Source organism: Molossus molossus, unplaced genomic scaffold (genome assembly GCF_014108415.1).
Source record: "Molossus molossus isolate mMolMol1 unplaced genomic scaffold, mMolMol1.p scaffold_m16_p_13, whole genome shotgun sequence".
Classification (NCBI taxonomy): Eukaryota; Metazoa; Chordata; class Mammalia; order Chiroptera; family Molossidae; genus Molossus; species Molossus molossus.
In genome coordinates, this window is record NW_023425348.1 from 35,984,474 (window position 1) to 36,008,694 (window position 24,221).

At 37.1% G+C, this 24,221-nt stretch overlaps 1 protein-coding gene across 4 annotated transcripts in view; it reads left to right on the forward strand.

Annotated features, from left to right (window-relative positions):
• Positions 1-24,221, forward strand: part of DLG2 (discs large MAGUK scaffold protein 2) — a 1,351,614-nt gene that overhangs the window by 724,506 nt on the left and 602,887 nt on the right. For all 4 annotated transcript variants that reach the window (XM_036258408.1, XM_036258403.1, XM_036258404.1 and 1 more), the window contains one exon: positions 5,346-5,396. In XM_036258408.1, coding sequence (XP_036114301.1) covers positions 5,346-5,396 — 51 coding nt within the window. The remainder of the gene's footprint in view (positions 1-5,345; positions 5,397-24,221) is intronic.

Sequence of the window (24,221 nt, forward strand, 5' to 3'; positions counted from 1 at the left end):
AGCTGGTCTGATCTCAGAAGTGAAGATACCTAAGCTGGAAGTGTGCAAGGCCCGAACCCTGTAGGAAACGCATCCCCACAGGAAACAGGGTCTTCTTTGAGAGCATCAACTTTTACCCATGCAACAAATCTTCTTTATTGATTCTTTCATTTTTCTATTTCCTCACTCACATAGTCGCTGTGCATCTGAATGCTAGACACTGTGGTATATGCTATAGCCATAGACGAAGCAGAGTGACACGGGCCCTGTCTTGCTCTGGGAGTGACCAGAGGCCATGGAAACCAGACCCCCTAGTCTCTATGATCATCACATTCTTCCCAGAGTCCAACAGTAGCTTTATAGTATAATAAGACTGTGACATTCAAAGTATGTCCAGTATTTTCACCAGAAGCATCTTTGCTATAGACATCTTTGCCACAGGCATTTTTGCCCCATAACTAATGGCTCTAAGGCAATTTTTCTGTGGGGAAAAAAGATGAAATTACAACAAATAAAAGGACATAATGAAACATGAAAAAATGAATAACAAAATTAAAGTGACTTTATTTAAAATGTGTGTAGTTTCATGGCAAAACTGTTCAAATAATTAATTTTATTTTGTGCATTGTAGCTAAGCACTTTGCTTATTCTATGAGAAATGTGGGTTCAGCTAAATCTGCGTCCTAAAAGAGGGTCTTTGACCTCTCTTTCTTCCCACAACGTGCGTTTCAAAATAAGAAACCAACTCTTGGGACAAATCATCATCATTTGGAAGAAATGCTAACTATTTTAGAACCACAACTACCACCATACCTACTTATCACTGTACAGACCATTGGCAGAGCTAAGACTTATGGGTGTAGGTGCAAGGATTTCCTCAGCGGAGAAATGAAACCAAACTGACACCTGGCTTAAATACATTAAATCAGCCAAACTTGGTTGATTGATTCCTCAATGGAAAAATGAAACCAAATAAACATACAAAAAACACCCCAAACTGTCAACCAGTTATTTTGTCATTTTTATGGAAACAAATACCTATGGCCAATTAATTGTGCCATGGAAATGTTTGTGGCAAAGATGCTACAGAGTAAGTAGCTAGAACTGATTCAGAGACAAGTTGTGCTTATTATATCATAATTACTTATAATAAAGGGCAAAATGAATACATTACTTATGATGTACTGCTAAGGAATTAAATCTATGTACAGAAGGTCCTCAAATAATGTCATTTAATTCAACATCATTTTGTTATAACATTGATGAGATAGTATTAGCTCTTGTTTATACCAGTTACCTGTGGCAAAATTGGTTTTGTTATATGTCCTTTTGCTTTCCGTAAGACATTAATGAGGATTTACTATATACAACAAATATTAAATATACCTGTATATATCTTACATGTGGAAACATGGGGCTCTCGTCCACCTCTTTATTTTGCATATTGGATACCACACTTCTCTGAGGCCTTAATATGTTTGTGTTTGGTACCTCTTTGAGAACTGTATGTTTCTTAAAATAGGGATCATGTCTTAAAATCTGTATTCTCTCAGTCCCCGTCATACCACGTAACACATCATTTATGCTCAATAATTGTTCATTGAGTGGAAATATTTTTAGTCTTAAGAAGCTTGATATTCCTGTTTTAGCACTTGTTACAACAATATGTGATGTGGGGATGTATAAAAATCTATTCTTCTCAGATTTTAATATGCTGTTAGCTTTAATAAAATTTCAAATGTGACAAAGAACAAAAATTTAGAGAAATCGTTACATAAGAATCCAATTAAAGAGTACTAAAATATGAAATAATTCACGTGTTATTCATGAAAAACATTTTTTAAGAGTTAGAAATACAACTTAATCAAATTATATTATCAATTATAGTGGTTACTATAGTGCGAAAGGAAAAAAGGGGCAGTGAAATTGACTAAAGGCTGTCAGAGAGGAAAAATTGTGTGATGCATCCACAAAGTTTATGAAATTAAAACTTAAAATACTGAGTTTGAATTTGAGTGGGTCATTCTCTTGTCTTTACTTCCCGATGATGCCAGGAAGGCTACATGCCCAGAACAGTACAGGATAATGTGTGGCATTAATTTGATTTCCTGGCCACCATAGAAACCTACCAGCTGTCACCACAGAACCATTAGGTTCAGAAAAATCATGTATTTGAAGAAAAACAGATTTTTGAAAACTGGGAAATTCCATCTACTTTATTGACCTTCCATGTCCACAGAACTACCAGCTCTCTCATTGTTCCAGCACTAAGGCGGAAAAGAGGCTGTAGGTGATGGTCATGACCAGAGCTTGGGTAACAAACCCGAACTGCAGCTGCCCAGGCCCCACACTGTAGGGGCGTTAAACATTACTCAGGTACTTAAATACCAGGGGAAACATTACTGGTCAAGAATAGCAAAATAAAAAAAAATTGGTAGAACTCGTTTTAGGAAGAGAATTTTGTGAATTGAAAGGCATAAATTGATAAATTGATGAGTAGAGTAAGACCACCAAACAAATTCAAACACTAAATTGTAAAATCCCCAGATGATGGAGGTTCTTTTGTTTTGTTGAGAATACATAAAATTATGGTGAGGAGGAATTACTGTTCATACCTCTTGGCTCTTTACCACTTAATAAACAACCACTGCTTTAAATAAATGTGGAAACATATTTAAAGAATATTGAATTGGTGTACTCGTTTGAAGAGGCACAAATTTTTATTAATGTCTTAAATGGAGGTATTGTTAGTTCTTCTTTCTTATTTTTTCCTCCAAAGTCTTTGCCAAGGAAGGTTGTAGGAATTCTTGTCTTAGGGGTCCTTAGGCAGAACATAGATCATGCTCTTCTAGTAATGAAAGAATAAACATTAGGACCTCTTAAATGTCTTTCCTGAACTCCCACACTGGCTCTTATGATAGCATGTTTTAAATGTTCCTCAACTAAAGGTTGAATTATTGCTTTACCTATGCTGAAAACCTTTCACATCTTTATAATTTTACTAAATTCTGTTGTCATGGATGCTTTTTTAAAAAACAACAACAACAACAAAAACAACAAAACAAGGTTACATCTGAACCCGGATGGCATTGTCCCTTTATATGAAAACATCCTGGATACTATTCAATTAGGTAAATGATGTTACTTTCTTGTGTTGAAAACTAGAAGACCCATGAAGTAAATACTGGACAAGCCTGTAATAGTTCATTGAACTGACCAGAAAACATCTGAACACTAATTAGGATATTTATATCTAATACTTCTAGGATCTAAAAGTCAATATGTATGATCATAGAAATGTAGCCTAGCTAGTGTGGCGCAGTGGTGGAGCATCGACCCATGCACTAAGACATCCCAGTTCAATTCCAAGTCAGGGCACATGCCCGGGTTGTGGGCTGAATCCCCAGCGTGGGGCATGAAGGAGGCAGCCAATCAATGTTTCTCTCTCATCAATTATTCTCTCTCTCCCTCCCCTTTCCCTCTCTCTAAACATCAATAAAAATATATTTAAAATGTTTTAAAAACAAAGGAAATATATAAGCAAAGATTTTCGTAGACCTCAACTATGCAGTATGTGCCACTAAAATGTATTTGTCTTTTAAGCACTACCTAACAGAATTTCCTTCACACTGAGCCTTTAGATTGTAATATCAGAAGCTTGTTTTCTTCTCTTTGAAGTCATTTCCTCCTTACCAGTTTGCTGCACTTCAACAATGTGAGGGCTTCACTCTAGAGAAACACTGAAGCAAAGAAAAACTTCAAGGAGCCATGCTGAGAGAATTTAAACACACCACTTTCATTCAGCCTTCTCTTTCTGCCCTCCCTCTATTAATTCAACAAAGTTATAAAAACAAACAAAAAGAATGAATATGAAAACACACATACAGGGAATTTGAGTTTTGTTTTATATTTTTACACGTGAAGAACAAAAACCTCCGTAGAGCTGCTAAAGCTTTCTAACCTCATCAAGTCCTCTTTATGAGTCATTAAGTTGCTGAAGCCCAGAAAATCAAATTTGGTTTAGGGCTGTTTGGTAATGTGGTAAAACAATAAAATGTGATTCACCAATTAGCTCATGTAATTAGAAAATCAAAAACATGCTCTAAGTGGCTGGTGGACACACATAAATAAAGTCTATTGTGAGTCTTTGTATTTGCTGATTATGGTTATAATTACACCTTCAGTTGATGTTACTACATCCCAATTCCCTAAGAAAGAGAAGTCACAAATAGCTGTATTTTTAAGTCAGATATGTGAATGAATCACTTAGTTCAGCCATTCATTCATTCACTCTTTTTTTTCCATCAATTTTTTTCTTCCCAGACTCTCTGTTAGACTATCTAATCCTTGCCTCCATAGAATTTCAATCTGCAAACACTATGTTTAAGTTCTTCTAAAGAAGGCAAAGTCAATCGAAGTTTTAACTCTACAACAATGATGGTTTTATAGTTAAAAATTAGTCTTGCTGATCCCTAAATGCTACTGATGTTGCCGAGACACACGTAAGAAAAAAGAAACTCGCAATTCGAGAATGTATTAGCTCAGAGGTTTTGCCTGGCTCAGAAGGACTCTGATAGATAAGAATGGGAATTGAATATTTGTTGGATTATTTTAAAGCTGCTCTTTATATATCCTGTATGCATGTTTGTTGAAATCCAAGGCATATGTTATAAATTGCCTGGCTATATTTAAAATGTATTTCTTTCTGTAAGTTCAGATCAATTCAGGGGCTGGTTGGATGGTTAAAGCATTGTCTCATTAAGAACTTCAACCATGTCCTGCTTTGCCATTTTCTTATTGCAACTAAAGTACATGGGCATGGTCACATGATCCAGGGCTTTCTAATAAATATAACAAGAGGATAATAGGGATGGATTACTTGAGCTTAAGCCAATAAAGAGAAGCCATTTCTTATGTGACATGGTCATTCTTAATGATATTTTTTAAATCAAAAGATGACATGCTTTTGTGCTGCCCTTAAAACCCATTTTTAAGGTCATATATTAGTGTTCATTTGTAGAAATTTTAAAATATATTAGGAAAAATTTTCCCTTATAACTGTAACATTCTGCTACATGGTTTATTCTTTATAAATTTACAGTGCATGTTTTGTATTGTTCTCTCTCCCCCAAATATTGTGATATTCTAAGGGATTCAATAAGCTTTGATTTTTTTAATAGAGTCTCAGTCATATATTTTAGAATAGCTTGGATTATATTCTGTTTAGATAAAAACATACAATCACACATCATGAAAGTGTGGTTTATTCATAGCCAGAATAAAACTTAACCCCCAAATGTTATTTCAAATGAAGCTGTCTCTACCTCAGTATGTAGTTAATCGTTCTCTTTTTTTCCTATTTACAGGTCAATGGGACAGAAATTGAATATGAATTTGAAGAAATTACTTTGGAAAGGGTAAGTAAAATCTAATAATCCAAAGCCCCAATCTTGCTTTTCACATTCTGCTTCCTAAAGGGTTGTCTTGCAAAATTACACAGTTGTATATTAGACCCTGGAAGTTTCCAACCAGGCTCACAATGAGGATATTAATGAAATTCTTGCAGAGGAAGGCCTGGGGACAAACAGACCAAATAACCAGAACATTCAGCATATAGATTGCATTGCCAGGATTTGGAGAAACAAATGGGAAAGACAGAAATGTTCAGTGAGCTAGTGCAGTATTTTTTCCTATTGTTTTCATTATTAATGTTTTGCCATACATTTTAGATACATTAAAAATATTTTTATTTATGTGATATTAACACTGTCTTTATAACTACCATCACCATACATTTTTAACTTTAAAAAAAAACAAAAACAAAACACAAGTGATGGATTTTAAAAGCATCCCTATAGAGAAAACCACAGCAACTCTGCAGATCTCTGAAAATATGCTGTTAGGGACTTGGCAAGTCTTTGACAAATTAGGGAAATTCTGTGCAACACAATCCTAGTATGTAAAGATATTTTACAAAACAGTAAGAGAAAGGGCAAAGACCACCTACAAAAAAATATGACCAAAAAGCATTAATAGGATATTCATAAAAAAAGAAAGGGCTGAGCCAGAACAGTGTGGCTCAGTGATTGAGGATCACCCATGCACCAAGAGGTCACCAGTTCCATTCCTGGTCAGGGCACATGCCCAGGTAGGGTACATGCAGGAGACAGCCAATCGATGTTCTCTCCCATCGATGTTTCTATCTCTCTCTCTCTCTCCCTTCCTCTCTCTCTAACATCAATAAAGAAAAAAATTTTAAAAAGAAAGGGCTGATAACAAACAGAAACCTGTTTAACCTTATTAATAATCAAAGAAAACAATGATGCTAAACACTTTTTATCTACCTGATTGGCAAAAAAATGTAGAAGGAAGGTCAATTTTTACTGCAATTTAGTGAGCCTGGAAATTGGTGCAATTGTAAATGAACAATTTGGAACAATGTATCCAAAGTATTAAAATGGGCACACTTTTTAAACCTAAAATTGTCCTTATTGAATTATACTAATATACAAAGAGTGTTTATATTTCTATTATTTATAATAGTGAAGAATTAAAAAGGTAAGTATTGAATAATACATTATAGGACTATATAAATAGAAAGTCATATTAAATTATACCGTAATATTTTTCAGTATTTAATTTTAAGGATAGAGATGTAAGTAGACTATATTGTTAAATATATTATTAAATTAAACATTAAGTTTTAAAATGGTGTTTAAAATATAATCCAATAAACACAAAGGTATACATGTAAAATATACATTTATAAATATATACACAAAGCCTAGAAGTGTTATCAGTAGAAGTGGGGGATCCACTGGTGGGAGTGGGGGATCCCTTTCCCCACTTAGTGCTGGGGGTTGGGTCCTTATAATATCTTAAGAAAGAGAATGTTGAGACTCACATGCAAGAATGAGTGACTTTTATTTGCATAGACGTACATCCTGGGTTTGCAAAGTTCCATATTCCTTAATCCAGTCCTGGAAGAGGTACAGCTGGGGATTCAGCAGAGCTGAAAGCAAAGCCATATCAAAGTTTCTGTTCCATGGTGGAGCTGGGTCTGGCACAGCATCATACTAGTTATATTAATTTTGTGTGTGGGGGGTCCACATGGCTGTGGGTCACGTGGGCAAATGCAAGCGTGTGAGACCTCCACAGGTCAAGAGTGTGAACCAATGGGCAAGAGAGGAAGAGCAAGAGAGAGACCACCTTTGTTTATGAGCTTATGTATCTCAAATCTTCCTGTGCTTGCTGTGGCCATGCCTACTCTGGCCAATGACCTGTTTCCCGGTGTGACTGACAGGCAAGTGCCTTCCCTATTTCACCCAGACTTTACTGGACATGTGTCTAAATTGTAGCTTTCTAGCAAAGCTGCACAAATGGCATGCTATAAAATTTTGCCTTCTCTTTGCTCCTTCCCAGCTACTAATAACTAGGTTCATTATAATAGTATCAAAAGGGTACACACCAAATGTTAAGAGTGGTTAACTCTTGTTGAAGATTTTTTGGATGATTTTTCTATTACATCATTTTAATTATATTTATTTCCTAAGTGTTCCTTAAAAATATATTACATTTATAATAAATAAAAATGAAAGTATATTTCCTAAGCTATCATTCAAGTATAAATTTACATTCCAGGCCTACACTTAAATTTATTATTATTTTTTTTTATTTTTTACTTTCCTGAGTCAGGGAATTTATCATTCTGTCTAATTTTTTAGTGCAAGTGGTTTTAAAAGGAAATTTACATTGAAATTTAAGTGTTTCACAGATGAATATTTTAAAACATACATTATGAACTCTGATAAAATTTTAATGGCATGCTAAATGGAGAAAAACGAAGCTTATGGAAAATTTGCCCAAAAAAGAATGGAGAACACATTTCTCCTTCTAAATCACTGATCTTCTCTCCAGACTGGCTATATAATTTGTGGAGCACAGTGAAAAATGAAAATGTAGTACCCTGGTTTAAAAAAACAATAAGAAAAGATGGGAACAGCAGAGATTAAACCGAGTGTGGGTGGCTCTGTCTGAGGAGCATGCCTGCACTTTTCCCCACCCCCTTCTTCCCCAAGAGACTCTCCCACCCCACCCTCAGCACTTCCAAACCTTTCTGCCCTCTTTCATCTCTCAAGGCATGTACACCTGTCTCTCTTTTTCTCCCACCACTACCCTCTAAGCTCCAAGAGCCCTCCTTTTTCTGTGACTTGATTCTGAGTCCATTTCTTCTATGGCTCACTTCTATCTCTGTGACTTTCTTTCTCTTATAGTTTGAAAAACAAAAAACAAAAAAAAACAAGTGTGGGGCCTTCTACACACAGGGCCATGTTTGCACAGATCTCAAACTCATGAGACCAACCCTTCTCTCCCCACACTCCACTCGTATAAACATCTTGAATGTACCACTATTTAGTTACCCTGGTTTTATAGGTCAAAAAACAATTAGAAGCTGATGTTGTGAGGTACAGCATTCAGGAGGAGTCTGACTATTGTGTATTCCAGCCTGGGTTCTGACACTTCCTTCCTTCATGGTCTGGCCTGTCCTCTCATCTCCCTTGCTCCCTGCCCTAGGGATTTCGGTTATACTCTATATCTTGCCATTGCCATTCATTGCACCCCTCTCCCAAAATGTCTATGTTAAGCATCATCTTCTCTGAACATCTCCTCTGTGTGTGTAGCATTTATTCTAATACTCCAGCTCCAAAGTTCTGCATCCCCACTGGGACCTCGAATCATTGGCTCCACCATTTCCCTTCAGGTTTCACCCTTCGTCACGCCCTCCCTTTCCTCCTCACTTAGCATATATTCCAATTCTTCTCATACACTCAACATTTTTCATACTCTCTCTCTCTTTGTGTTCGTCCAACCAAACCTCATCTCTGGTTAATCTACCATGATGAAACCAACACCTTCCTCCTTTCTCCATGCCAGCACCTGGGCAACTGAACCGGGCTGCAGAAATGCTCACTCGTCTCACTTTAAAATTATAATATTGATTTCAAATGGACCCTCAAAACATCTTAGCAATTTTTATACATTTCTTTAGAAAAATTGCTTTCTCGTAACCTAGGAAAACAATTTCGCATCTTATTTGCGCTCCTCGGATCTCTAACCCCTGCCCCTCATCTTCAGGCTCACCTGTTGACCTCTCTCCATATGTCCTAGGGAAAATGCAAACATTCAGATGAAAACCACCTCACTTTCCTACCACCAGGTCTGCTAGGTGTACGCTCCCTGTTGCAAGGTAGGACTTTTCCCTGTTTATTTCCAGAGTCAGCTCTTCACTGGTGACATGGACATTGTAACTTCTCATCCATTTAAAGACTTTGCCTCTGCAGTTTTCTCTTCTCTCTCCTAGAATATCAGTTTCTCTCTCACTTTTTCCTGGATAAGTTTAATACAGACATGATATAACATCTCTCATCTTCAAAAATAATACAGTCCCTTGACCTGACGTTTTCCTCCTATCTTATTATTCTATTTCGCTTTACCAAATAACTAAGAAAATTGTCTGTTTTTATTAACTCTACTTCATTACCTCATTTTCTTATTTTAACCTACTTCATGTTTGCATCCCCACAATAGTCCTAAAGTCATCCCTATCAAAGTCACGCCAGGTTCCATATTGCTCAATACAAGTATCAGTTCTCAGCTCGGACTGATTTCTCAGCAGCATTTGATGCCGCAGTCTCTGCCTCTTTCCTCAGAGGTGTTCGTTTCTGGGCTTGCAGGACAAAACACTCTCCTGTTTACTCACTACCTCATCAGTGCCCTTTTTCAGTCTACTTGCTGGCTCCAACTCTAAATGCTGAGCACTCTAGAAATCCAGTGCACAGACCTCATTCATCTCTCCTCGTTCCCCAGATGATCTCATGCAGACCCATGGCTTTCCATACCAGCTACCAGCTGGTCATTTCCAAAGCTGGTGACCTCCCCTACACTCCAAATGTGGACAGCTAACTGTCCAATTGGCATCTTTGGTGTGTTCCCACTAGAATTTATGATTTCCCTGCACTCTCTACCCTCAGGGCCAAAGCTGCTTCTAGCCTAATATTCTTCATCTTAACTAATTTGTCCTGTCATTTTTTAAAAAATTATTATTCAGGCAAAAAAAAATCATCTAGGCATCTTGCTTAATTGTACGTTTTCCCTCAGCATCCAGAGCAAGCCCTACTGGTATAACCATAAAAATATATTTCAAAATCAATCACAACTTACCACCTGCTCTGCTGAATCCTGATCCAAACCAATATCATCTCATGCCTGGACCACTTTTCTCCTCAAAGTAGCCAGAGTAATCTTTTAAAACATATAAACCAGATCATACCACTTTTATTCTTAAAACCCTCCAAGAGGTGATTAATACACTCATCATCATCACATACAAGGCTTTATACAATATGACCCATACTTCTCTCTCTAACATGATGCCATCACCAACCACCAACTCCTTGAATATATTTTATTCTAGCCATACTTAATTTCTTATCATTCCTCAAAAAAGCCAAGCTTTTCTCACTTCTAGGCCTTTCTATATATTATTTTATCTGCATGGAAAAATCTCTCCTTTGATCTTTTTATGACTTGGTCTTTTTATTATTTAAATATCTACTCAAATGTCTCCTACTCAAAATAATCTCCCCTTTGCACCCCATTTAAATTAGCATTAGCATCCCAATCACATTTTTTTCTTTCCATAGCTTTACTTTCCATTGCATTTACCAATATCTGAAATGTATGTTATGTATTTATTTATTGTTCACAATGTTAAGATCTATCCCTATGTAATTCAAATATATATTTGAATATATATATTTAGCTCACCCCCAAATATGTCTGGAATGTAGTATATACTCAGTGACTATTTGGTTCACAAATGGATTATGCCTGTGCCCTACCTTTGCAAGTACAGTGAGGTAGAGACTCATGGTCTGCTTTTGAACCCTAGATCTATCACTTACTGGTTCAGTTACTTGGAACTGAATACTTAACCTTTCTGTGCCTCAATTTCCACATTTGAAAATGTGGCTGAAGATGTTGTAATTACCTCCTAGAACCCTTGTGATGATTAAATGAGTTACTATAAAGATTCAGAATAGCTTGCATAGCTGCTATTGTTAAAATTTTCTTTGTGTTAACATGGTGGTTCTCACAAGTGTTATTTGTCAGAATCATTACAGAAGCTTATTAAAAACAATAGCTTCCAAGTCTCAATAAACAATTTACATTAATCTAGCAATAACTTATTTTATACCAGCTTTTTCTCTTTCTTTTCAGTTACTTTATTAGATGTCAGACATCCAATGATGAAGAAGTTTGATCATTGCTATATGCATTTATAGCTTACACTTTTCCTAATCTCTATAACATTTAATCTAGTAACAAACTCATCACATGCATGACATTTTGTAACACCCTTATAAGATGGATATTGCTAAATCCCTGTTAAATATTAGGACACTGAAGCTCAGAAATTAAATCACTTGTCAAAAGTGCTAGTGTTAGTAAGGAATGGAGCTAGGATTCAGCTCCATGCCCAACAGATACTAGAACCTAAGCTCATTGCCACTGGTTTAGACTGCCCTCAGAATTAAGTTCAAGTGTCATTTCCTCCAAGAAGCTTTCCTTGACTTCCCCTCTTGGGTAAGGTACCCTTTCATAAATTAACACAAACAGAAAACTTCTTAAACAATGAATAAAATCTGTCTTTTCTGACAACCTATACATTTTTGATAGAAGGAATTTTATTATAATGTTCTTTTTATTAACTTGATGACATAAAAACAAAAGGGAAAGCCACTGGGCAATTTGAGGGCAAGAGGATGACTACTCCTGTATGTCATTGGCCACTTGCTACATATGGTGAATCCCACAAATATTTTATATACCTTTGTCTGTTGAGCACTTAATGAACAAAGTCACTAGTCACAGTCCTTGTTTTGTAGAATTTTAGAGTCTCATAAAGGGCACTGAGAAGTCAATAGGCAGAAACCATAAAGAAGAACAGAGTACTGAGGATACCCGGCCCAGAATGGAGTACTTCCCTGAGGCATTACACCTGAGCTAGCTTATGAAAGATGAGAGGAAGCTAGCTATGGGGAAATGGAGTGGAGAAAGCCTGCCTCTCAAACAGGGAATAGCAGGTACAAATGTTCAAGGGCCCATGGAAAAGCAACATGCATGTAGTTCAGAGTGACTGCACTTTGAGTTATGGATAGGACTCAGACAGAGGGACCAGGCTAGAGAGATGGAGAGGGCTGAGAACATAGATGCCTTGGTTAGCAAACAGAAGGGTTTCAATTTTATCATGAAGGCAATGGAGAGCCTTTGAAGAGTTTTAAGCATAAAAGTGACAATCATATTTGTATTTCAAAAAGATCACAATGGCTACAATATTGGGTATACGCTCCATAGAATTCAGGAGATGATGCAGGTATGCCATTTAAGACATATAACTAATGGCTAAGTTCTGAAGTGGTGATGTAGGAGATGATTTAAAATATGTTAAGAATGTTAGAAGAACAAAGTCCACTGTTTTTTAGGATGGGAAAATGCCAGAGACAGTAAAGGAGTCAAAGAGACCTAGACTATAATCCAATAAATTCCTTTCATTAACATAATATTGGCCTACCCAGAGATGAATAACTGTGCTATTTCAAGCGTTTCTGATATGCTGGGCTCTTATGACATTAACAAAGGTAGCTGAGTATAAAGTCCATGACTCTGAATGATTTATCTATTATCCATGTATGAAGTTAATAGGTTATATACCTCTAATATGATTTATATCAAGAGAAGCTAGTTGACCCAGCATGGATAATAGATTCATCATGCCTTCATAACCCTGACCAACATGCATGATTACAATTTAGCAGAGACACTGAAGAGTCTGTCTGACTCTCTGCCACCTCCTCCCATGCCTGTCCCCAGCCTCCAAAACAGAAAGAATGGAGTGCCTTCCTGACAGCTGCAGAATGTATGGCCATATGATACTATTTTAGTGTTCTGTCTGACAAGTCAAGGATATTCTTTTACAATTAAAAAATAATAATCAAAGATCTGAGCTATCTTCCCAAATATAAATCATTGATTTATGTTACTTATTACTTAACCCATGCTAAAATGAACAGATTTATAAAGTAGAGAAAAGTGACTGATTTATTGCACCCTGTAAATTCCTATAGATGAACCAAGTTTTTGGGTATAAAGGGAGTAACACGGGAATTTTGAAAACAGTATTTGTGAACTGCCAAGTAAGAAATGACTCGTTGCCCAGCTGGTGTGGCTCAGTGGTTGAGCGTCAAACCTTGCACCAAGAGGTCGCCAGTTTGATTCCCAGTCGGGGCACATGCCCAGGTTGTGGGCCAAATCCCCAGTGTGGGGCATGCAGGGGTAGCCAATCAATGTTCTCTCTCATCGATGTTTCTATCTCTCCCAACTTCGCTCTCTAAAATTAATAAAGAAGAAAAAATAAATAAATAAAAAGAAATGACTCATTAAAGTTGTCTACTGATGTACTCTCCATGTTCATCTAAATACCAAATTAATTAGAATGTCATTGGATGTCTAAATCATACTCACTTTGTTTCTCTCACATTATTCAATTTTCATACAGATGAAAATTTCTAAATTTAAATGGAATTAAGGGTTTATTACTTCAAATAATGTAGAGGCTTTGGATTTCTAAATTTCTGATTTATTTTTTGGTTTTTTTAGGATCTTTAGCCATTTTTGGTTAATAACAACAGGAATAAAAGGCCAGAGTCCCAATGATGTTTGATTTGGTTTCAGTTTTTATATGGTCATCTGTAGCACAATCTTATTCTAGTTTAGTTAAATAATTTTTAAATATAGAAGTTTCTTAAGTCAATTCCAAATTTTGTACATACCCCATTAGCGTATATTTGAATTGTTTATATATGCATATGTATATGTATAAAAGTACCTAGATACCATTAAAACATAAGTGTATATTTAGAAATAAACAAAAAATTTATTTAATGTATATGAGTTTTGAACAGAGTTATATTGGCTTGGTGGAAGGTATTATAAAATTTATGAAACTAACATAGGTTTATATAAACAGTGGAAAGAACCACAGTTTTTGAACCCACTCAAAGCTTATTTTGAATCTAGGATCAGCCACTTCTTGTGTGACCTTGAGAAAGTTCCTTAACCTATCAAAGCCTAAGTTTTCTCCACAATGAATGGAATACTAATATCTGTCTTATAGTATTGCTATGAAAATCAAAATAATATACCTAAAAGAGTTCATGGGACATCATAGATACTCAGTATTATTAGGTATGATAAAGTATACACACAGAGAGACACATACATACACACACACTTTTATCCAAACCTTGCGTTTTTTTAAGGTGTCACTGTTGGTATAACTGCAGGATATGATTGTAGGGCTAGGTCAAGTGGCAAATGCATGTGTCTGCCTTACTGTGTGTGGGTGGAGGGGGCTCTATATGTGTACAAAATGATAAGCTTATTAAGCAATCCACAAAATGTTTACATATATAATTGTCTATGTATTTCTTAAGCATGTTGAGTGTATCGATGGAATCTGCCCTTGAATTTGCAAGGTATAGCTTCCTTTAGAATAATCCAGTGCTACTGTAGCTCTGCATTTTCTTCTTTGTTAGTTCACGATAATGTAATTTCAGGCTAGACAAGCAGTTACAGTGTATTTTGTTTTCAGTAGCTTAGGCCATGATATTTGCTTTAGATGCTCTGATACCTCCTTAAAATATTCTATTCTAATGATCTAGCATTTCCAATCTCTACATATAATATTGTGAACAGCTATTGTTTTGTCTGGACATGAAAACTAGTAGGAAGAACATCCTCCTTTACAGGAACTTCTCCTCTCCCCATTCCAAACACGTGGTTTTGGGGAAGACCATCAGTCACATCACCTATGGTCACACAGTTGATTGGTCAAGCTACTCATGGGATTTACCTGGTGAGCTAGTAAAAACTAAAATGATCCTGAGCCCTGCCCTGTACCAAGTATATTAGAACCTTGGGGGATAGAGCATGGGAAATATTTATTTTTAAAACATTTCTTAGTGATCTGATGCACAGTTCAGAGGATGTTACCTGAGCCAAAATGAACCAATCAGAGTACTCCTCTTGGAGAGCCAGAGAAATAAGATAAGAAAGCGAGGGAACTGAAAACATCTCTTTTCTTTTATGACTGTCCTAAAGACCCAACCAGACACTACTGTCTTTCTAATGACTTCATGAGCCCCCCCTGAAATTCTCACTAGCCAAATAAGTTCAAATCAAGCATTGTAACTTGCCAGCAAACATATTTACAGCATTGTATCTTGGTGTTGTATTTTAACTATGCTGAAGTTGCTAAGTCATGTCCTAGGTTCTCAAAATAAATGTTGCCTTGCTTTGATTCTCTAGCTTTCTAAATTCTAATCATGTCTCTCACCATGAAGGTAAGGTCATAAAGCAAAACTCTCCAGTAGAATAGTGTTGGCAGGTTGCAGTAAACCTTAATATCCCAAAGCTTACACATCCCATCTCCTTTAAAGTAACCCATTACTGTGTTCCAACTCCCAGTAATAAAGGAGCAATAAAAAATAAAGAGTGGCAAGTAAAGAGAATGGCCAGTGATAGGTCTATGAATTTAGGTCTCTACTATCTAGAAACCTTTCCAATTTGGGAACCAATAATCTTTGCACATGTGAAAAGTGTTTGGCAGTGTTAAATGCTGGACCCAGATGTCTGAAAAAAAAAATCAACTGTTAGAAATATAGTCTGCAGACATTTGGGGGGTCATTAATCTATCTTTTCTTTACTTGTAAGCATCAAAGTCTCAGGATTAAGGAGTGCCTAGTAAACATACCTCAAAGAGCTGATTTAGATGAATCGGCACAAAATGCATTTTGCTGAAATTCAGCTGCTGACTCTAACCTTCTCCATTTTTCTTTATAAGCTCCCAGCTGAGTTATTTTCTTTCTCTCACCTCACAAACCCTCTGTATTAACAAGTGCCCTTCCGGTTTATTAGTCTGAGCTTTAGTCCCTTCACATCATGTACACCGTCATATATTTTCTTGTGTACATTTCTTTTTAGACTATTACCCACATCTTTCTTTAACATGCCTTTGATTATCACAAGCATAATGCTACATCTAAAACTAACAGATTTTAGACAAAATATACAATAAAAAGACTTGCAGAGAAATGACAAAACTTTACTATTTCCAAGTTGAATATTCTAGTTGGACTAGATCTCTTTCCATGACTTATTTTTCTAACAATCAGTTTTATTTTTCTGACATCTGAGTCCAGTGGTAACACTGCAAAACACTTTTTCTTGTCAAACCTCTTTGACCATCTATGGCATAAAAAGTTGTGGATGGTCAAAGAGGTTTGACAGGAAAAGCTCTAATTTAGGAGTATGCTGTGAGTTCTGGATCATGGCGGAGGTACTAGATCCCGAGACTATTGGAACATAAAAAACCAAGGAGTAATGCAGGATAAGGCCCAGTAATCATACCTGAGTCACTAAATATTAGGTCTTGAGAAATGGTCAAAGCTGGGGATTTTGTCACTAGTACCTGAACAAGCCATTATTGATAAAGATTTGTTTTTCTATAGCTCAGCTGTCCAACTGACAGCAAATGTAACCTCTTAGTGCTTTTCTTCCTAACTACGTCAACCATCTGCAGAATTATCTCACAGTCCTGTGTCCCTACACAGTGACAAGACAACCTACAGGTTGTTTGGTCCTGCCTCCTACTAAGTTACTGCTACAACACCCATGGCCCCCTCTGAGTTGCCCCTTCTAGTCTGTCAGTTTCTGCTATATCTTTCCAGCGTAGTAGGCATTTGTTTGTTCTCTACTCATTTCATGGTTTTCACCCCTTCCACTTTGCTACTCTGCTCAGATTTTAGTTCAGATGGTTACCTTCACCCTCGTGTCCCAGGTGCTTTGGTGGAAGCTAAGGTGACTCTGAACTCCAGGGATGGGTTCTTATTTAAACCAATGAGCATAATCTTCTCCCTTGGCCTCCATCAGCAGGATTATGCAACCTGATCCAGTATAATCAGAGTGAATTCCATGACTCTTAGATTCTGAGACAGAAACCCACCCTCTTCATGGGCATGAAGTGAGAAAGACTACATTGTGAGCAGTAGTAGCTTGGAGCCATTTTATGGCCATAGAGGCTTGCAAATTTCAAATGAAGTAGCACTTTAATTATTTTTTAAAAAATATGTTTTTATTGATCATTTTTAGAGAGATAGAAACATCAATGTGAGAGAGAAACATCAATTGTCTGCCTCCTGCATGCCCCCTACTGGGGATCAGGCCCCCTACTGGGGATCAGGCCCACAACTGGGGCATGTGCCCTGACCAGGAATCCAACCCGGACCACTCAGTCCACGGACGACACTCAATCGACTGAGCCACACTGGCCTGGCTGAAGTAGCATTTTAGATGGCAGAATAAATAAATAGGGTAAAGAACAGTCTTGGCAATATCATGAGACCATGAATCAGACCATTGCTGAGGCACTCCTTTGGCACTTATATGAAAGTAAACAATGAATTTCCTTTATGGGATTAGCCAGTTTGAATTGGGGTTTATGTTACTTGCAACTAAACATAATGGGTTATGAGAAACTTTAGGCAATGTTTGGGTCCTCATTTTCTTAGGCATGCCTCAAAATCATTCATCTCTGAAAATTATTCTCTCTCTTTCTTAGTCTAGTTCAAGGGAATCTCTCCCCACCCCATCGCCCATTTGGGAAGCCTCATTCTTATTCTCTCCTTCACCAAGTTTCTCAGTCTCTGAAGAAGACTGTTCTTCTCCCTTTTTTATCCTCTTCAATTTCTTCTAAGGGCTTAGGGTTTTAGAAACATAAGCAGAGGTGTTTTGCAAGCTGCTTCTGATTTCAACCCTCCCTCTCCTTACCACCCCCTACAATGAACACCTGCTTTAATGGGGTAAAGGAAAAGGAAAAACACTAGGAAGAAAAAACAAGAACACTTGTATCCTAAAATAGAGTTGCATAGTAGGAGAACTGAAAGTTATTTCTAGTATTTGATAAATCTTAGAACTAATATGTTTAAAGCTTGTATTTTATTCACTTAGCTTGATGAGTTTGATGCATTTTTAAACTTTCAAATTATCTACCCTTTGGAGAAAAGGAATGCACAGATAATGAAAATATTCATAGACATCAGAACCTCGATGATGTATTGCCTTGTTGTAAAGTTTTAAAATCTTGGATCTACATAGATTCAGCATAAATTCAATAGCGTCCATTTTGTCATTGAAGATGATGTCCATCTTTCATTTAATTCCACATCACCAATATTTTGATCCTAAAATTGCTCTTTACTCCCTTACTGTTTTTGCCTGACAAGCTCTTTCTTACTCAAAACCCAGCTTCTAAGTTATCTCCTGTGAAAATCTTTGTTCAAATCCCATCAGAGTGGGCTTATCCATTCTGTTCCTCACCTCAGGCTTCCTCATTGTCATCTGAGTTCATATTATATCTACCTTTTAAACAGTTCAAGGCCCTCAAAGACTAAAATGTTTCTTGGTTTAATCCTTTTTATTTGTAAAACATCATTTTACATCTAGCTGTTTTTAATGACTGCAACAATCTAGTAGATCACTAGTAAAATCACTATAAGAATCATTTAGGACTTCTAGTCAAGATGGCAGGTAGGTAAACACAGTATTACCTCCTCCCACAACCACATCAAAGTTACAACTAAACTACAGAACAACCATCATTCAAAACCATCTGAAATCAAGCTGAATGGAAGTCATACAACTACGAAATTAAAGAATCAGCCACATCAAGATTGGTAGGAGGAGCAGAGGCATGACGGGCTGGTCCTACACCCATGTGTGGTGGAAAAAAATTAGAAGGATACCTCAGCTGGGAAGGTCCTCCCTGAGGACTGAGGGGTCCCCGTCCCACACCAGGTGCCCAGCTTAGGGTTCCAGTGCCAGGAAGAGAAGTCCCCATAACTTCTGGCTGGAAAAACCAGCAGGAACTAAGACTGAGGGAGGCTAAGGCAGCTGGAGCCCTAGGCAGCTCCTCTGAAAGGGCCCATGCACAGACTTACTCAGACTTGCACTCCCCAGGTTCCAGCATGGGGGAGGCATCTTGAAAGGCACCAGAGACATATGGGGAATAACTGAGTTGTTTGGCATTGGAGCGAGGGCTGGAGAGGTGGTTTTCTCCTAGACAGACGTGCTATCAGAGGCCTTTGTTCCTTTGGTGAGCCCTTCCCTGGGACAGCAGACAGCCGCCATATCTGGGACTCCAGAAACTTGGCTCACACTGTTTGCCCAGCCCTGGTCATTTCTGATGCCCTGCCCCACCCAACTTTCAGGCCCACCCAAGCTGTTGCCAGTTGCTTTACCATAGGATTGGCCTATGTTGGATCCTGCTTCAGGTTTTTCTAAATTCTTTCAAACAAGCAGCATCTTGTCTCAGCTAGCCCCATACCTCTCATTAAGTAATACATAGAAACAAGCACAAGAAGGCAGCCAAAATGAGGAGACAAAGAAATGGGGTCCAAATAAAAGAACAGAACAAAACTCTAGGAAAAGAACTAAGCAAAATGGAGATAAGCAACCTAACAGATGCAGAGTTCAAAACTGCTTATAAGGATGCTCAATGAACTTAGTGAGAACCTCAAAAGCATAAAAAAGGAGCAGTGAGAAATGAGGGAGTCACTAACTGAAATAAAAAATAATTTACACAGATTCAATAGTAGAGTAGGTAAAGCCAATAAGCAAACCGTCGATTCGGAATATAAGGAAGCAAAAAACACCCAATCAGAACAGCAAAAAGAAAAAAAAAATGCAAAAAAATAAGGATAGTGTAAGGAGCCTCTGGAACAACTTCAAGTGTACCAACATTCATATCTTGGGGGTGCCAGAAGGAGAAGAGAGAAAACAAGAAATTAAAAACCTATTTGAAACAATCATGGCAGAAAACTTCCCTAACTTGGAGAAGGAAACAGACATACAAGTCCAGGAAGCACAAAGAGTCCCAAACAAGATGAACCCCAAGAGGCCCACACCAAGACACATCATCATCAAAATGCAAAAGGTTCAAGGCAAAGAGAGAATCTTAAAGAGAGAAAAGCAGTTAGTTACCTACAAGGGAGTTCCCATAAGACTGTCAGCTGATTTCTCAAAAGAAACTTTGCAGGCCAGAAGGGAGTGGCAAGAAATATTCAGAGTGATGAAAAGCAAGAACCTACAACCAAGATTACTCTGTCCTGCAAAGCTGTCATTTAGAATCGATGGCCATATAAAGACTTTCCCAGATTAAAAAAAAGCTAAAGAAGTTCATCACCACAAAATCATTATTATATGAAATGTTGAAGGGTCTTCTTGAAGAAAAAGATAAAAAATATGAACAAACAAAATAGCAATGAATACATATTTATCAACAAATGAATCTACAAACAAAATGAACAAGCAGAACAGAAGCATTCTCATAGATACAGAGAACATTTTGTTGGTTGCCAGATGGAATGAGGGTTGGGGGAATGAGTGAAGGGATTAAGAAGTACAAATTGGCCCTGGCTGGTTTGGCTCAGTGGTTGGAGCATTGGCCTGCAGACCAGAGAGTCCCCGGTTCAGTTCCCGCTAGGGGCACATGCCAAAAAAAAAAAGTACAACTTGTTTGTTAGACTGACAAACCTCAAAGGGAAGGGGGTTGGGGGTGGGACAAGATAAACCAAAGAACTTATATGTATATATGCATAGCCAATGGACACAGACAACAGTGTGGGAAAAGGCAGGAGGGGGATGGGAGTGGGAAGGAAGGAGTTAATAGGGGGAAAATGAGGAACATCTGTAATATATTCAACAATAAAGATAAATTACAAAAAAAGAAAAAGACTATGGAAGGATACTAGAGGTCTTTGCTATGCAGGAAAGGGCAGAGCCAGTACAATTTGAGTTAATAAAGTAAGGCCTAGTAGAGCAGAGACAAAAGGCATCTTAGCTGAGAAGCCACTCAAATAACAGCCTGACCACTATCAGTAAGTGAAGATATCCTAGACCACTCAGCTTCCAGCAGATCCTGGCCAAAGAAAGAACAACTGTCCAACAAGCACACAGAATCATGAGAACTCATAAATAATAAATGTTTGTTGTTTTAAACTAAAATAAAATAAAAAAAAGAAAAGACAATCATTTAGTCTTTTGACAAGAGATAGAGGTTAAAGGTTGTTTTTTCTCCCTATAGGGTTTGTATATACACATGTACGTTTATTTATAAATTTGTATACGTTTTATGTTATATATTAAACATTTAATATTTTTATGTATGTGTGTTTATTTATGTGTTTATAGACAGGCTCTTCTGTGTAAGCTGGACACCACTGTTCAGTGTTATTTAGCAGCAGTAGATGCTGCAACAGTAAGTAAATCAGTCTCAATCATTTATTGAAGTTTCAGCCTTATATGTTACATATTTTATAGTGGTTATTGTATAGCTTAACAACTAGCCTATTAAGTTTTGGAGCTTCTTTTTCATAGATAAGCAAGCTGTGGTTCAAAGATGTTAAGGAATTCATTTATGGTCACAAAACTAATGTGTGGCAGAGTCTGTTGATCTGTCTGCAGTTGCTGTGCAGTGCCACCAGTAAGCCTAAAAAATATGGAAGGCTTTTTTGGAGTCCCATATGTACTCTCTGACCAGCCATGGTATATTTAGATTGCCCTTACAGCTTATAAATTTATCAAAAGGGAATAATACACCAAATGGCAAAATATCTTAGGTTAGCATTGGAAAGCTAAAAGCACCTTCAAGAAAAACACAGAGATAGTAGTTGGATAGAGATGAATTTATTTCTTTTCATGATTATTTCTTAATGATTATTTGCTTAAACTTGACTCAGAGCTTGGTAATGGTACCCTAACTTGGGGGTGGAGAATGACATTACATCTTGCATACTTAGCATTCTTCTTTTCTTTTTTTTATCCTCACCCAAGGACATTTTTCCTTTTTTTTTTGTTCAGGTAGAGTGGGAGAGAGAGAGAGAAAAACATCAACCTGAAAGGGACACATCAAGTGGCTGCCACCCGCATGACCAACCAGTGCCGGGGACAAACTGCAGCTGAGGTACATGCCCTTAGTAGGAATCGAACCCGGGTCTCTCTGGACCGCGGGCTGATGCTCCAACCACTGAGCCAAACCGGCCAGGGCACATTCTTCTAATTCAAGAAAAGGAATCTGGTTTGAGCAATGTTCCAAATGTATTTTTAAAATGTTCCTCCTGAAAACATATCTATGTTTTCTGAAGCTAAAATTGGTGAGGTTATTTGTTAGTTCTTCTATTTATGCAGTATTGTTTCATCCAGTAGATATAATGTATACCTTACAATAAAAGCTCATATTTTAATATTAATTATTTTCAAAATATTATTCAGATATTTTAGTTTTTAAACTACCCTGTGAAATAGAAATAGAAAATATGCCATACTCATTTCATAAATAAGAAAATAAAGCCCAGAAAGTATTTACAGAAATTCCCCAAAAACACTCAATATAGAGCGAAGGCTGGTCTAAAACTCACACCTTAACTTCCAGCCTTTCTCTTTTCCTCTAGCTCTCGCTGTTTTGTTTTGTTTTCTATTTTATTTTAATAACAAACTAATCCAAATAATTGCCCTCGTCGGGTAAAATAAACTAAAACTATCAAAACATAGTCATTGATTTCTTAAACTGAAATCAAAAGAAAACTCTTTCATCCCAATAGAGGTTTTAAATCACCCCAAGTCCTGTAAACTTGCTTTTCTTAATGCAACTATCATAAATTGTTTAGGTTCATGAGAAGCATTTACACATGCCCAAATTTATTTTACACCTTCAATAATAGGAAACCCTTTATAAACTCTCTAAATGTTTAACATTATTGTTTAAAAGGTGTTTCTTACATTGATATATAAATTCTCTAGTAATTACTACCAAACTATTTCCACCAGTATAGCAAAGTATTCCGAACTACAAAGTATAGCAAACTATAAAGTGTAGACTGTATAGTTATATAGCTTGAGGTCAAATTGTGGCTTTACCACTTATCAACTTTGTGAATGTGAGCAAATCTGCCCACATGGTATGCCCATCTATAAAATAGAAGTAATAATAAAACCTTCCTCATAGAGTTGTGAGAACGAAATAAGTTCATAAATATGGACTAACATACTTAAAACAATGCCTAGCCCCAATAAGTACTGTAGAAGAGTTAGTGATTGTCATTACTTGTCCAGATGCTCTTCATGTGACAGGCCTTGAATTATTTAAAAAATAAATCAACATCCACTTTGTCCCTGAGCCTTTTCTACTGTAGAATCACCACTACCCTTTGGAGTATTATTGTTGTTGTTGTTGTTGTTGCTGTTGTTGCCCACATGGTCTCCTTCCTCTAGCAATGCTCCTGGTTATTACTTTCTCTCCTAAGAATTTCTCTCATTCTACACATCTGCACTGACTGCCCACTATGATGCCTGGAATTCATGCTTGTTTATTCAACAAGCATCAGATGATAAGTGTATCAGATGCTGCGAAAGGTCGTGAACAAGACAGAGTCTGCCCTCAGAGAACTTAGGAGCTCTAGGGGGGGATAAACATGTGAATGAGAGTCATTACTTTAGGGAGATCTATCACAGAGTGGTGACCAAGCTTGGCATCTTCTTGTTCCATATAACTATCCCATGCCATAAGCCTGAACAAAAGAAAAACAGTCTTTTATACCCCCTTAGCTGTGGTAAAATGAAAACTCAGGCTTTTACATTGTCTGGTTATTATAGTGAACCTTTTCTAGTGGGTGGCATTGTATGTAAAATATACAAGTGACAAAATATTTTGTGAGGACTATTTATCACTGCTTCAAAATTAAATTCATGTCAGTGTTATTTAACCACCCTCTCTTCAAGCATGTTACTTTAGGGACAGGCTGTCTTCGGCCTGGGTTGTTTTGTCAGACATTATGACACATGCTTTTCAGAGCAGTCTATCACCTTTGGCACAGCCTACAAGATGCTCTCAGGTGAACTGGCCAAACCCTTTGCCAACACTTGAGAAGTAAGTTGAAATGCATTACACATCTCTGCCTGGACAGCCTATGCATCATTCAAACTTGGCTGTTCCTCTGAATAAGAAGGGAATTTTTTCCCCAAATATATGGAAAAATATTCTGAAATATGAACTTTGTGAATGTATT